General features: G+C 44.6%; 1 protein-coding gene across 2 annotated transcripts in view; it reads right to left on the bottom strand.

Annotated features, from left to right (window-relative positions):
• Positions 1 to 919: 919 nt before the first annotated feature.
• Positions 920 to 16,515, bottom strand: part of fbxl18 (F-box and leucine-rich repeat protein 18) — a 47,172-nt gene continuing 31,576 nt past the window's right edge. The window contains exon 4 of one of the 2 annotated variants that reach the window (XM_078417642.1): positions 920 to 1,764. In XM_078417642.1, coding sequence (XP_078273768.1) covers positions 1,608 to 1,764 — 157 coding nt within the window. In that variant the 3' untranslated portion in view covers positions 920 to 1,607. Of the gene's footprint in view, positions 1,765 to 11,555; positions 11,845 to 16,515 lie in introns of those variants that run through there. The other variant, XM_078417643.1, reaches the window with a different exon arrangement.

The raw sequence follows: 16,515 nt of genomic DNA, 5'->3' as shown, positions 1-16,515 counted from the left end.
CCTTACAGCGAATGCAGCGCCGGAGACTCAGGTTCGATCCCGACGACGGGCGCCGTCTGTACGGAGTTTGTACGTTCTCCCCGTGATCTGCGTGGGTTTTCTCCGAGATCTTCGGTTTCCTCCCACACTCCAAAGACGTACAGGTATGTAGGTTAATTGACTGGGCAAATGTTTTTTTTTAAATTGTCCCTAGTGTGTGTAGGATAGTGTTAATGTGCAGGGATCGCTGGGCGGCGCGGACCCGGTGGGCCGAAGGGCCTGTTTCCGCGCTGTATCTCTAAATCTAAATCTAATTCTTACCCGGATCGTGAAGATTCAGCTTTTTAGAGTGATAGATTCATACAGCTTAGATATAAGCCCTTTTGTCCAAGCTGGCCAAGATGCTCCATCCACTAGATAGAATAATCTGATGTGTTTAACAGTAAGCCAGGCAATCACTTAACCAGAATGGAATAAAATAAATATTTATAAATTTGATGAAAAGCAGGTGGGAGGAAGCTCATGTAAATACAACACTAGTATGAACCAACTGGTTGGGTGAAATGGTTTGACTCTGTGTATGAAGGCACTGCAGCTGCTGGTTTAAACCAAAGTTAGACACAAAAAGCCGGAGTAACTCAGAGGGTCAGGCAGCATCTCCAGAGAAAAGGAATAGGTGATGTTTCGGATCGAGACCCTCTTCACCGATTCCTTCTCTCCAGAGATGTTGTCTGACTCGCTGAGTTACTCCAGGTTTTTGTGTCTATCTTTGGCTTGCTTCTGCTCTCAAAGTTGCTGACAATATGCACACACACATATAACAGGCTGCAGTGAGGAAACAGAGCAGGAAATGGAAAGAATTCTTCACTTACAATATTGGCAGAAAGTAACTTTTATAAAAGATTGCCAAACAGAAGGGCGAGATGCTTAGCAAGAATAGAGGCGCCAAGAGAACTTCAAGACACTGATCCGATCACACTGGAAGTGTATTTAATTTGGTTATTAAATCACAAAGAACACACAAAAACATTGAAGAGTGTGCAAAGAACTAGACTGATCCTCTTATACAGTGTCCAAGCTTGAACAATAACTGAGGTGCATGCACAGTTTAGAAAAGCAGCAGTTAATGGGGATACAGGGGGGGGGGGGGGGGACTTGGTCTCACCTAGATTGTTACAAAGATCAAGCAAGGAAAGTAGAATCAGAGGAAACAACCCACTGAAACATTAGTTACTCTTAAAATAGAATGCAATGCTATTCTCAGAGAGTGTGTGCACCATGGGGCTGACAATGATTTATTATTTGTCCTTGGGTTTGAGTTCCTAATCTGAAGATCGTAAAGAGTACAACAGGCATAACATAAAAAAACTTACTGCACAAAATCCATCACTACTGGTACTGACCCAAATCTTGTGAAGTTTCGCAGGAGAAACATGGCAATGGAAAAAAGATAGAAAACACTTAGGCAGCTTTCCAAACTTTCGACACTTGGTACGGTTTTTACAAGACATTAATCAGTGTGTGTTTTTAAAAATAAAATTGATCGTCAACAGGTAGGGGAAATTCAAGAAGATAATCACACAAGGGGGTTACACAACACCAATGCATTCAACGCCTGGTCCTTCACGTCACCACCACAGGTTCAGAGGATCCTCCGCCACACGGCTTTTGAACAGAGTTATCTCATCCAGGTGCATCATTGGAACATCTCGGATGACATCAGCAAGCCCTTCGTGGAGCAGTGGGAATATGGCCACGTTCAAAGCCGGCCTGTCAGCCTGAAAACTGCAAGGAAAGTCGAGGCAACACGTTAGACGGGACAAACCGATCCTCCATTTCCTCTCAATATTTAACAATGTCGTTAAAGTTGGAGATGAACCTATAATGGCACGGAGGACAGAGCATCAGGGTATTCTGTAGAGTTAAAGATGGCATAGAGATCAAACCCGCGGTATTGTTCGGTTTAGTTTATTGTCACGTGTACCGAGCTACAGTGAAAAGCTTTTGTTCAACGCTAACCAGTCAGCGGAAAGACAACACATGATTACAATTGAGCCAATCTCAGTGTACAGACACATGATAAGGGAATAACGTTTAGTGCAAGGTAAAGCCAGCAAAGTCCGATCAAAGATAGTCCGAGGGTCACCAATGAAGTAGATAGTAGTTCAGGACTGCTCTCTAGTTGTGGTTGGATGGTTCCGTTGCCTGACAACAGCTGGGAAGAAATGTCCCTGAAGATATGGCCAAGGTATGACAGACTGAAGGAGGGTCCCGACCTGAAACTTCACCTATCCATAGTCTCCAGCAATGCGGCCTGACCTGCTGAGTTACCACAGCATTTTGTGTCTTTCCTTCCACAGATGCTGCCTGACCCACTGGAGTTGCTCCAGCACTTTATGCATTGCTCAAGATTCCAGCATCTGCAGTTCCTCGTGACTCTATGGCAGTACCTCTGAATTCACCGACTAAACTAATCAACGGATTTATTTAATTAAAATGTAAAACATGATGAAATAAATTGGTCAGACAGCATCTGTGGGGAGAGCAACAGAGTTAACATTTCAGGTAAAGGATCTCGTATCACAACATGAATGAGCTGCAGATGTGACAGGTTTTCAACACAAACAGGTTGATGGAAAGGTGGGGTGGCAGAGCAGAACAAATATCCCATCAGAATCGAGGCCACGACGACGTGAAGGGAATCCCTGGAAGAGAAGTAACAGTGGAGCAGTGACACAGCGGGTGGAGCTGCTGCCTCACAGCGGCAGAGACCCGCCTTCCATCCTGACCTCCAGTGCTGTCTGCGTGGAGTTTGCACGCTTTCCCCGTGACCGCGTAGGTTTCCTCCCACATCTCAAAGATGTGCGGGTTTGTAGGTAAATTGCCCCTAGTGTGCAGGGAGTGCGTGCGAAAATGGGATAACATGGAACTACCGAGGACGGGTGATAGACAATAGACAATAGGTACAGGAGGAGGCCATTCGGCCCTTCGAGTCAGCACCGCCATTCAATGTGATCATGGCTGATCATTCTCAATCAGTACCCCGTTCCTGCCTTCTCCCCATACCCCCTGACTCCACTATCCTTAGGAGCTCTATCTAGCATTCAGAGAATTGGCCTCCACTGCCTTCTGAGGCAGAGAATTCCACAGATTCACAACTCTCTGACTGAAAAGGTTTTTCCTCATCTCAGTTCTAAATGGCCTACCCCTTATTCTTAAACTGTGGCCCCTAGTTCTGGACTCCCCCAACATTGGGAACATGTTTCCTGCCTCTAACGTGTCCAACCCCTTAATAATCTTATACGTTTCGATAAGATCCCCTCTCATCCTTCTAAATTCCAGTGTATACAAGCCTAGTCGCTCCAGTCTTTCAACATATGACAGTCCCGCCATTCCGGGAATTAACCTAGTAAACCTACGCTGCACGCCCTCAATAGTAATCGATGGTTAGTGTGGACTCGGTGGGCTGAAGGACCTGTTTCCAATGCTGTACCTCTAAACTAAACTGAGGTGTGGCATTTATCAAACATTAGCTAATTGTCGGGATTGCCAGAAATTCAGAATAAAAATGTAAATGTTGGAAACTGCAAACAGCAGCTGTGGTGAGGGCAAGAAACTTGTCCTGACCGACAAGACAAGTATTTGTAGCATTTTTCTCAATTCCAGATGTAGCATATGTTGCACTATATTTTTGTGAGATATTCCTTAACTTAATCGAATGCCAACAAAGATTGGCATTTTCTTTTACGTTCCTCTCGAGGTCAAGTCCTTCACAAGGCAACACTGGATAAAAACGCAAAGTCCTGATAGAAATACATTATGAGAGGCATAGATAGGGGTAGGTGGTTCTTTTCTTTGTGTGGAAATGCCAAGTTCCAGAAGGTAGTGGCTGTACAATCTCCGCAGATTAGATAGCACCAATTGAAAACTAAATAGTTGGTGCCTCGGAACGTCACCATACGTCTCAGTGCAACCCTATGAAGTTATAGACACAGAGATACAGCGCAGAAACAGATCCTAACACTACTTTATCGGATCATTAACACTATCCGACACGCACTAGGGACAATTTACAATTTAACCGAAGCCAATTAACCCACAAACCCTGTATGGCTTTGGAGTGTGCGAGGAAACCGGAGTACCTGGAGAAAACCCACACAGGTCACGGGGAGAACGTACAAACTCTGTACCATAGTCTGGATCGAACCCGGGTCTCTGGCGCTGTGAGGCAGCAACTCTACCGCTGCGCCACCGTTCAGATTTAGATTTAGATTTTTTTTAGATTTAGAGATACAGCGCGGAAACAGGCCCTTTGGCCCATCGAGTCCGCGCCACCCAGCGATCCCCGCACATTAACACTATCCTACACACACTAGGGACAATTTTTTACATTTACCCAGTCAATTAACCTACATACCTGTACGTCTTTGGAGTGTGGGAGGAAACCGAAGATCTCGGAGAAACCCCACGCAGGTCACGGGGAGAACGTACAAACTCCGTACAGACGGCGCCCGTAGTCGGGATCGAACCTAAGTCTTCGGCGCTGCATTCGCTGTAAGGCAGCAACTCTACCGCTGCGCCACCGTGCCGCTCATTGATTTCTTTTTACCTGCAGAGGTTGCATGATCTAGCCTCAATAAGATGTTTGCGTGATTTATTTTGCAGAGATGGGAACATGCTCGGAACATGCCTCACATTCCCTCACTCACCAAATGGGCCACTACGCCCAAAATATATTCTTCATTTTTAATTTTAAGCTTTCTTTCACGTGGTGCAATTTTTTCACCCTAGATCCAACGGAATCAACTTGCATTTCAGAAGAATCTTCAACATAATTCATTATCCCCTCAACAGGCAGCAAGTAGTTACTGGAACAACATAAATTCAAAACCTTCAAGTCAATAATATCCCGCAGCTATGACACAATGATCTGTTTAACACTTTCATGGCTGCGATCCGAAGTTTTGTTCTACTAATACTTCAGGCTATTGTACTTAAGATCAGAGTCAATGCGTAATTTTAGGGCTCTAAACTTTCACGGACAGAAAGTGCAAGTAAATACTGATTCAAGTGTGAGACATCAAAGCGTTAACTTTGAAGGACAAAAAAAAGGCAAAATGAAGGACATCACTCTTGAAGAAACCAAATCGATAAAAAAAGTTGAGCATTTATATAACAGGGTTAGAAGAAAGTGTTAATGCTTTAAAGCTTTTGTGATAAAGTGCTTTGATGTTCAAAGCCCTTACTGAAAGCGGTACTCTCTATGAAAGTGCCGAGCTGTAGAAAACCCCCCAAGTTCGACCTTGCTCTTTCACTTCCAAAACTGCAGAACGTACAATTCCCACTTGTGCAAATTGTGGAGGCCTATTACAACGGAGGGGAATGACATTTATATTAAAATAAGTGGCAATTTATTAAGGCAATTGTAATTAAGTTGTTTTTTCCCCCCACAGTTAATTTATATGTGAATATTGAAGTATTTGATAACTGTCTGTTGCTGTTCAAACGCTTTTGGAATTTGTTCAAAAGCCTCAAGGTTTTCTCAGAACCAGAAGCAATTGAAGTTTACGTACAGATATTCCCCGCATAAAGGGGTAAAAACAACTCAGGCACCTCATTTACTCCTCTCAAACATGCAATGTTATATCTGTCATCTGTATGCAGAGAGGCAGGCAGTTTGAAGTCCGCTCACAGCAGGGATGCGGAATTAACTGCACAGCTCTTACGAGGCAGAACAGTGTACTGGGCCCAAGGGCTGCCTGTCTTCTTGTGGTATTCTATGAAGACTGGGATATGTTGCCTATTGAGAGCGAGAGAGTGTGAGTGGGAATGAGTGAGTGAGTGTACAAGGAAGTGTGAGTGAGTGTGCGACGGAGAGCGAGTGTGCGATCGGGAGAGCGAGTGAGAGTGAGCAAATAAGATACACTCAAGGTTAGGCAGCAGAGCAGCAGACACCAAATAATTTCCATCTATTACTTTCTCATAACCATCATGATTCAAGATGTTTCGACAGGGTCCTTTTCATCCTTTATCTGTGAATAATTCATCTAAAAGTTTGGTTTTGTCAAATCCACCTCAATTTTCATTTTTACCACTCGGTATTTCATGCCCATGTTAGTCAAGGCAATGCTCAGTAATATCCAACACCTCTGGGTTTCAACCTGTCTTACTGCAGAGTGCAGGCAACATGCAGACAGAGTATGGCGGCACGGTGGCGCAGCGGTAGAGTTGCTGCCTTACAGTGAATGCAGCGCCGGAGACCCGGGTTCCATCCCGACCACGGGAGCTGTCTGTACGGAGTTTGTACGTTCTCCCCGTGTCCTGCGTGGGTTTTCTCCGAGATCTTCGGTTTCCTCCCACACTCCAAAGACGTGTAGGTTTGTAGGTTAATTGGCTTGGAAAACGTAAAATATTGTCCCTAGTGGGTATAGGATAGTGTTAATATGCGGGAATCGCTGGTCAGCGCGGACCCGGTGGGCCGAAAGGGCCTGTTTTCGCGCTGTATCTCTAAACTAAACAGTATAATTGGCCTCTTTCACTATTCAGCAAACTCTGCCTAAAAGAAATTTTTTTAAAAATGAAAATAGGTCATTCATACATTGGAGCAGCGTTAGAGTTGCTGCCTCACAGCGCCAGAGAGCTGAGTTCGATCCTGTCGACAGGTGCTCTCTGTACGGTACGGAGTTTGTACGTTCTCCCTGTGACCATGTAAGTTTTCTCCAGGTGTTCCCGTTTCCTCCAACACTCCAAAGGCATACAGATATGTAGGTTAATTGGCTTCAGTAAAATTGTAAATTGTCCCTAGTGTGTAGGATAGCGCTAGTGTACGTGGTGATTGCTGGTCGGTGCAGACTCGGTGGGCCAAAGGGCCGGTTTCTGCGCTGTATCGCTAAAGTCTAAAGTAAACATCACAATTGATCTTTTACCTCAGCTCCAATCTCACGCTCCATCTCTTCTCAACTCTTTTATTAAACACCAGTTTTTATTTTGAAACGATTCCCCCAGCCAGGAGAAACATCAACTCCACATCTAGATCACTCTGCTTCAGAAGAAGGGTCTGGACCCGAAACATCTCCTCTCCATAGAGGCTGACCGACCCGCTGGGTTACTCCAGCACTTTGTGTTTTACTCAAGATTCCAGCATCTGCAGTTCCTTGTGATTCCAGCAGAATTTTGTTTGTTTCAATGAAAGAATCTCTCATTCTTCTAACCTGAAACGTAGATCTAGTCAGGCAAGTGTCTCCTGTATGATAATCCTGTCACTCCTGGAATCTATCGGGTGAACATTCACTGTACACCTGCTTTGTGCAAACATGGCTTCCCTTGGGTAAGGAAGCCAAGCCTGCCTGTAACAGAGAAACAATGAACTGCAGATGGTAGTTTACAAAAACAGAACATGCTGATGTAACTCAGCATCTCTGGAGAACATGGATAGATGACGTTTCAGTCTCAAGAAGGATCCTGACCCAAAACGTCACCTATCCACATTCTCCGGCGATGCTGCCTGACTCGCTGACTTACTCTTTGTGCCCTCTCCTGTATATAATATTCCAGGTGCCTAAGAAGGAACTGCAGATGCTGGTTTACACCAAAGACAGACTCAAAATGCTGGAGTAACTGAGCGGGTCAGGCCGCATCTCTGGAGAAAAGGAATAGGAGACCCTTCATCAGACTGAGAGTCAGGGAGGGGGAAAACCATGCGATTGCACTGGATTCTTTACAACTGGAGAAAGGCATCCCTCCTCGTACTCAAATTCTGCTGCAGGTAAGGGTCTGCGACTGGACAATCGGATCGGCAACTATGGGCATCTCATTCGGCATGGAAGTGATCATTTCGGTGCTCTCTCCTATAAAGCGCCTTGGCTCCTCAGAACCCCAACACTTTCAATACAGACGCTCTTCCTTTTCCAGGGCGAGTGATGGCCTCACGCCTTTCAGCATGATATTTCATCTGCCATGTCCTTGCCTATTCACTTGAGTTATGTACATCTCCCTGAAGCACTCTCTGCATCTTCCGCACAGCCCACACTGCCATCTAGCTTTGTAACATCAGCAAACCTTTTCTATATTTAACCGAGTCATCCACACAGATGGTGAACACCTGGTGTTCCAGCATGCTGGCAGCACCCCGCTGTCACAGAAACCAGAACATTGCCTACTCTGTTTTCATCCTACTCTTGTTTTCTGCCTCTCTACCAATCCACAGTTTGCAACGGTATCTAACCCCGATCTTGTGAACTCCGATTCTGGTCAATCCAACCTGTTTAATTTCTTCCATTTCAGTCTGTGACGGACTTACAATAACTTTAGCTAATCTTTTTGTTTTTTTACATATTTTTAAAATTTCTAGCGTAGGAGGGAACTGCAGATGCTGGTTTAAACCGAAAATAGGTACAAAATGCCGGAGTAACTCAGCGGGAAGAGAAGGAATGGGTGACGTTTCGGGTCGAGACCTTCATCAGGCATATAAAATGTATTTAATATTTCATTTAAAATTTCTAGTTGGTTTTTATCTTTCTTGCTGGTCTACCCTTTTATTTTACGTCTTCCTTCCTTTTCATTCTTCTTTGCTGGATGCTAAATTTTTCCAATCCAAATATTTAGTTTAGTTTAGAGACACAGCGTGGAAAAAGGCCCACTGAGTCCGCGCCGACCAGCGATCCCCGCACGTTCACGCTAATCCCACACACACTAGGGACAATTTACACTTATACCAAGCCGATTAACCTACAAACCTGTATGTCTTTGGGGTGTGGGAGGAAACCGAAGATTGCGGAGAAAACTCACGCAGGTCACGGGGAGAACGTACAAACTCCGTACAGATAGCACCCGTGTTCAGGATCGAGCCCGGGTCTCCGGCGCTGTAAGGCAGTAGCTCTACCACTGAGTCAGTGCACAGTTTGTGAAGGGCTCACAATTGCTTTAGCTATTCATTTTGTTTTCACATATCTTTATGAAGTGTCTAGTCTAGTTTATCTTTCTTACTACTCTACCCTTTTATTTTACTTCTCCCTTCCTTTCCAGTCACCTTTGCTGGATACTGAATTGTTCCTCAATCCACAGATTTATTGTGTTTTTCTTTGATCCTCAACCATTTTAACTTCTCTCAATACCTAGGGCAGGAACATAGGACCTCGTTTGCCTTAAATGGGTTTATATTACTTGAAACCTACATATTAAAAAAAATATTATCCATTGATTTGTCACGTCTCGTAATGAGGTTTACTAATCTACCACACACCAACTCATGTCTTCAGAGTAGGAAATTAGTGGGCAAAATTAGGGCACATGGTATTGGGGGTAGGGTACTGACATGGATAGAAAATTGGTTAACAGACAGAAAGCAAAGAGTGGGGATAAATGGGTCCCTTTCGGAATGGCAGGCAGTGACCAGTGGGGTACCGCAAGGTTCGGTGCTGGGACCCCAGGTATTTACGATATACATTAATGACTTAGACGAAGGGATTAAAAGTACCATTAGCAAATTTGCAGATGATACTAAGTTGGGGGGTAGTGTGAATTGTGAGGAAGATGCAATAAGGCTGCAGGGTGACCTGGACAGGTTGTGTGAGTGGGCGGATACATGGCAGATGCAGTTTAATGTAGATAAGTGTGAGGTTATTCACTTTGGAAGTAAGAATAGAAAGGCAGATTATTATCTGAATGGTGTCAAGTTAGGAGGAGGGGGAGTTCAACGAGATCTGGGTGTCCTAGTGCATCAGTCAATGAAAGGAAGCATGCAGGTTCAGCAGGCAGTGAAGAAAGCCAATGGAATGTTGGCCTTCGTAACAAGAGGAGTTGAGTATAGGAGCAAAGAGGTCCTTCTACAGTTGTACCGGGCCCTGGTGAGACCGCACCTGGAGTACTGTGTGCAGTTTTGGTCTCCAAATTTGAGGAAGGATATTCTTGCTATGGAGGGCGTGCAGCGTAGGTTCACTAGATTAATTCCCGGAATGGCGGGACTGTCGTATGTTGAAAGGCTGGAGCGATTGGGCTTGTATACACTGGAATTTAGAAGGATGAGGGGGGATCTTATTGAAACATATAAGATAATTAGGGGATTGGACACATTAGAGGCAGATAACATGTTCCCAATGTTGGGGGAGTCCAGAACAAGGGGCCACAGTTTGAGAATAAGGGGTAGGCCATTTAGAACGGAGATGAGGAAGAACTTTTTCAGTCAGAGGGTGGTGAAGGTGTGGAATTCTCTGCCTCAGAAGGCAGTGGAGGCCAGTTCGTTGGATGCTTTCAAGAGAGAGCTGGATAGAGCTCTTAAGGATAGCGGAGTGAGGGGGTATGGGGAGAAGGCAGGAACGGGGTACTGATTGATAGTGATCAGCCATGATCGCATTGAATGGCGGTGCTGGCTCGAAGGGCTGAATGGCCTACTCCTGCACCTATTGTCTATTGTCTATTGGTTTATCTAGATTTAAGATTGTGGTTTCAGATTGGACTAAATCATTTACAATCTCTAAACAAAATTCTATCATTTTTTTTAAACAGCTCCCCAAAGACCCCTTAGCTTCCAAATCATCCTTACAAAATACTTAAACAAAAGAGCCTCCTTCCTCAATCCCTTATAAACTAAACTAGAAAACAAATCTTATATAATGAATTAATTCATCCTCCAACCTAGTCTATAAGCAGCCAATATTACATTGTCCTTGTTACATGCAATTTTAATTTTCTGATTAATATGGTGGCATGTTTTACCACAAGTGTTTGGGGTTAATACACAACTCCCACTAATGTCACCTCTCTCTCGATTCCGAATTCCACTCAATATTATTCCACTACTCCAGTTTTCTGAGCACAGGTTAACTCTGTCCCCCTATCTCTCTCTCTATCTCTCTCTCACAATTGCCCTTATCTAATATTTTAATTTAGAAAGGTATGTGCAGAATCAGGCAGAAACGAAACTGGACTTAACAACTATGCCCCACTCCTGTGTGCGCAGAAATCATTTAGAAGAGCACAAATATATATTTTTCAATCTACTGGACAGAGTCCCCATGGTAACCAGAATGCTGTTTCTCATTTCTTCCCCGTTTTTTATTGCATCTGTCCAAAGGAAACATGAAATTCTGGATTGAAATTTTTCACAGGTACCAAAGCTCAAACATGGATGGAACTCGCTCGCTTCAGTAGGATAAGGTTTGGACAGCCTCGCTTTCTTCATCTCTCTCCTTTCAAAGAGCATCACATTTTATAAAAGTGCAACTTAAAGTGGAGATGAAAGCCTTGTCAGGCTCACGGAGGGCCCCGACCCGAGATGTTGTCTACCCATCTCCTCCACAGATGCTGCCTGACCCGACGAGTCGCTCCAGAAGACTGAAGGGTGCATGATCCCACTTGCGAGCGGAAAGGAAATGCAACCCGATGTAGAAGGAGAAACAAAAGCTACTGAGAGGAGTAAGGGGAAACCAGTCGTGATAAAAAGAGTACATGAAACCTATTCAAAATGTGCTTTAATTACACTGACAATTTTATTATTGGAAGTGAAGAGGTTTCACATTATTCATTGACAGACAGATGTGGCAGCCATGCCGACGGATATTTTTAATGGCGGAGATGGACAGATTCTTCATTAGTACGGGAGTCAGGGGGTTATAGGGAGAAGGCAGGAGAATGGGGTTGAGGAGGAAAGAAAGATCAGTCAAGACTAAGTGGCGCAGTAGACAATGGGCCGAATGGCCTAATTCTGCCCCTAGAACTTATTCCCTGCCTCTGTTTAAATAGCATACCTGTGCCACCAGGTTAAGCTGTTGTTCGTGCCATCAGATTCACAGATGGTCACTATCCAGTATCTAAACCTGTTCAGTCCAACTGACGTGACCCGGGCAAGTCACCTCAAAATGAGCGCTCCTGCAAGAATCAATTTGGAAGGTAATCAAATAACGAATCAACACTCAGTGATCTGGCTCACAGAGACAACACATGGCCATGTGGCAAGGTTTCCGAGTGCCATCAATGTCAGTAGAGAAATCTTCCAGCCAAACGTGTCACAGCACAAGAGGCCCGGGTTAACTCCTGGCCTCGGGTGCTGTGCGGAGGGAGTTTGTACCTTCTCCCCGTGAGGAGGTACGAGTTTTCTCTGGGCGCTCCGGTTTCCTTCCACATTCCAAAAACGTGCGGGTTTGTAGATTGATTGCCCTCTGTAGAATGCTGAATCTCTAAACAAAAGTAAACTAATGACATCTACCATCTAATTGGTGTAAAAGGCGATAGCCAGAAGGTTAGTGGAAGGATAGCCAGAAGGCAAGTGGTAGAAGGGATAAAAGATAACGAAACATTTAAAAACTTAATTCAAACTATGTACACCATGGTGTTACCCTGCAAATTACCTCAAATTGGCTTCTGTACAATTATGTACCTTGTTAAGGAGCAAAAGTAAATCGGTGCTATTTTTTTGAGGCTGTGGATGAAGCGTGGCATAGAATCCAAGTCAACATATTGCTGACGTGGCCAGAGAGCTGGTGTTTGGTGCATCTCCACAGGGGGAGATGGAGAAACTTCCTGGCTCATCCGTCCAGCCTTCTGCTGGGTAATCACAGGTTGCCACTGGCAGAGTGAGGCCTGGCAGCAAGCCGTCTGGCCAAGGGTTTGGATGAAGTCTTGAAAAGAATTGAACTGAAAATAATATTCCTTGTAGGATTTTAACCATTATTCAAACTTTCTTTAGATTTACTTTAGACTTCAAAAACTTTAGTGATACAGCACGGAATCAAGGTCTTCATCCTACCATGTCCGCTCTGACCGGCGATCACCCCATGCACTAGCACTATCCTACACACTGGGGACAATTTAACCAAAGCCAATTAACCCACAAACCTGTACGTCTTTGCTGTGTGGGAGGAAACCGGAGCACCCGGAGAAAACCCACGTGGTCAAGGGGAGAGCGTACAAACTCTGTACAGACAGAGCCCTTAGTCAGGATTGAACCCAGGTCTCTGGCGCTGTAAGGCAGCAACTCTACCGATTTGATCAGAATTCCTATTTTTAAATTATATTTTTCTACTCTTGTCTGAAAACAGAAAATTCTTATTTTCTCCACTGAAGGCAGCCAACCATTTTACATTATAGAGTCAAAGACCATGGAAACAGGCCCTTCAGCCCAACTCGTCCCATGCCGTCCAACAAGCCCCATCTAACCTAGTTTCACTGACTGCGTTTAGCCCATGTCCTTCTAAACCTTTCCTATCCATATACCTGTCCAAGTGTCTTTTAAATGCTGTGGTAGCACCCGCCTCAACTACCTCCTCTGGCAGCTTGCTCTACAATACAATACAATACAATATATCTTTATTGTCATTGTACACAGGGGCACCTCACTCTGAACGAAAAAGGTGGCCCTCAGGTACTTATTAAATCTTGCTCCTCTCACCTTAAACGTATGTCCCTCTTGTTTCTGATTCCCCTATCCTGGGTAAAAGGCTCTGAGCACTCACCCTATAGCTTCCCCTCAAGAGTTGTCAAGTATTTAGACAAGTCCATGTGAAAGTATACATTACAAATAATTACTGAGATAACATGTCACCCAACATTATGAAATATAAAATACATGCTACATTACTGGAGAATAAAAGGTATCAAAGACTACCCATTAAACCGTGCCACTCATTGGCTTTTAAAATAATATTTCCTGTGTGTGGGACCCTGCGGAAATTTAATATTACAAGTTGTTGGTACTAAAAGGACTTCAGTGAGGGTCACCATATTTGCTTAAGATAGACACAAGAAGCTGGAGTAACTCAGCAGGTCAGAAAGCATCTCTGCAGAAAAAGGAATGGGTGACGAATTGGGTCGAGACCCTTCTGCAGACCTATTGTTCAGACATATGTTCAAGTCTGAAGAGGGGTCTCGACCCGAAATGTCACCTAATCCCTTTTCTCCAGAGACGCTGCCTGTCCCGCTGAGTTACTCCAGCTTTTTGTGTCTATCTTCGGTTTAAACCAGCATCTGCAGTTCCTTCTTACACCATCTTTGCTTAATGGCTAAGGTAAAAGTGTCAGAATGCCAAGCAATTCGAGATTAGAATTGCTCAACTATTCTAAGTCTTGGTGCCTTTTCTCTTTCATGAAGGATATGAAGCATCCCTCTAATTTATGGAGTTATACACTACTGGGCTTGACAACATTATTCATATTCACTCAGTTGCTGCCAGCTCCGAGACCATCTGCCTCTAAATCAAATGGTGCAAGCAAGGAGAACATGGAGCAACGCACTGTTAAGGCAATGTTCAACGCCGAGCAAACTACACATACATTAAATAGATAGACACAAAATGCTGGAGTAACTCAGCGGGACAGGCAGCATCTCTCGAGAGAAGGAATGGGTTAAGTTTCGGGTTGAGGGTCAGGGGAGAGGAAAACTGGAGATATGGAAAGGTACAAGGAGCATAGATACAAAAAGCTGGAGTAACTCAGCGGGTCAGACAGCATCTCTGGAGAAAAGAAATAGGTGATGTTTCGGGTCGAGACCCTCCTTCAGACTGAGAGTCAGGGGAAAGGGAATCGAGAGATATTGATGGTACGGTAGAGAAATATAGAACAAATGAATGAAAGATATGCAAAAAAGAAACGATGGTAAAGGAAACAGGCCATTGTTAGCTGTGGGCTAGGTGAAAACTAGTTGCAGACAATGAGGCTCAACAAGACGACTTTGAAGCTGGTACGACTTAGGTTGGGGTGGGATGGAGAGCGGGGGAAAGCAATGGTTACTGGAAGAAGAGAAGTCAATATTCATACTGCGAGGTTGTAAGCTGCCCAAGCAGAATATGAGGTGCTGTTCCTCCCATTTGGGTTGGGCCTCACTCTGACAGTGGGGGAGGCCCAGGACAGAAAGCTCAGTATGAGAATGGGAGGGGGAGTTAAAGTGTTTAGCCACCGGGAGATCACGTAGGTCTAGGCGGACTGAGTGGAGGTGTATAGTTTCCCTCTCCCCTGACTCTTAGTCTGAAGAAGTGCCTCTACCCGAAACGTCACCCATTCCTTCTCTCCAGAGATGCTGCCTGTCCTGCTGATTTACCCCAGCGTTTTGTGTCTATCTTCAGTGTAAATCAGCATCTGCAGTTCCTTCCTACACATACATGAAGTAGCTTATTTTGATGATAATCGTACTGACCATCAACACACTTCATGGGAAAGCAAGGTTGAAGTTTGGCAGGCAGTGACGAAAGCCAATGGAATGTTGGCCTTCGTAACAAGAGGAGCTGAGTATAGGAGCAAAGAGGTCCTTCTACAGTTGTACAGGGCCCTAGTGAGACCGCACCTGGTGTACTGTGTGCAGTTTTGGTCTCCAAATTTGAGGATGGATATTCTTGCTATTGAGGTTGTTCAGCGTAGGTTTACTAGGTTAATTCCTGGAATGGCGGGACTGTCGTATGTTGAAAGACTGGAGTGACTAGGCTTGTATACACTGGAATTTAGAAGGATGAGAGGGAATCTTATTGAAACATATAAGATTATTAAGGGGTTGGACACATTAGAGGCAGGAAACATGTTCCCAATGTTGGGGGTGTCCAGAACCAGGCCCCACAGTTTAAGAATAAGGGGTAGGCCATTTAGAACAGAGGTGAGGAAAACCTTTTTCAGTCAGAGAGTTGTAAATCTGTGGAATTCTCTGCCTCAGAAGGCAGTGGAGGCCAGTTCTCTGAATGCTTTCAAGAGAGAGCTAGACAGACCACTTAAGGATAGCGGAGTCAGGGGGTATGGGGAGAGCGCAGGAACGGGGTACTGATTGAGAATGATCAGCCATGATCACATTGAATGGTGGTACTGGCTCGAAGGGCCGAATGGCCTACTCCTGCACCTATTGTCTATTGACCATCAACACACTTCATGGGAAAGCAAGGTTGAAGTATTTTTGATTTCTGGATTGGCACATTTGTATTTATTGATCGATATCATGGGACCCAATGAACTGATAGCTTCATTGCACATCCTGTTGGCTCTTAAAGATGATACTAAGCTGGGGGGTAGTGTGAATTGTGAGGAAGATGCAATAAGGCTGCAGGGTGACTTGGACAGGTTGTGTGAGTGGGCGGATACATGGCAGATGCAGTTTAATGTAGATAAGTGTGAGGTTATTCACTTTGGAAGTAAGAATAGAAAGGCAGATTATTATCTGAATGGTGTCAAGTTAGGAGGAGGGGGAGTTCAACGAGATCTGGGTGTCCTAGTGCATCAGTCAATGAAAGGAAGCATGCAGGTACAGCAGGCAGTGAAGAAAGCCAATGGAATGTTGGCCTTCATAACAAGAGGAGTTGAGTATAGGAGCAAAGAGGTCCTTCTACAGTTGTACCGGGCCCTGGTGAGACCGCACCTGGAGTACTGTGTGCAGTTTTGGTCTCCAAATTTGAGGAAGGATATTCTTGCTATGGAGGGCGTGCAGAGTAGGTTCACTAGGTTAATTCCCGGAATGGCGGGACTGTCGTATGTTGAAAGGCTGGAGCGATTGGGCTTGTATACACTGGAATTTAGAAGGATGAGGGGGGATCTTATTGAAACATATAAGATAATTAGGGGATTGGACACA

The sequence above is a fragment of the Rhinoraja longicauda genome, chromosome 21 (genome assembly GCF_053455715.1).
Source record: "Rhinoraja longicauda isolate Sanriku21f chromosome 21, sRhiLon1.1, whole genome shotgun sequence".
In the NCBI taxonomy this organism is placed as follows: domain Eukaryota; kingdom Metazoa; phylum Chordata; class Chondrichthyes; order Rajiformes; family Arhynchobatidae; genus Rhinoraja; species Rhinoraja longicauda.
The sequence above is the reverse complement of the archived record's forward strand: the minus strand, read 5'-3'. Positions and strand labels throughout refer to the sequence as shown.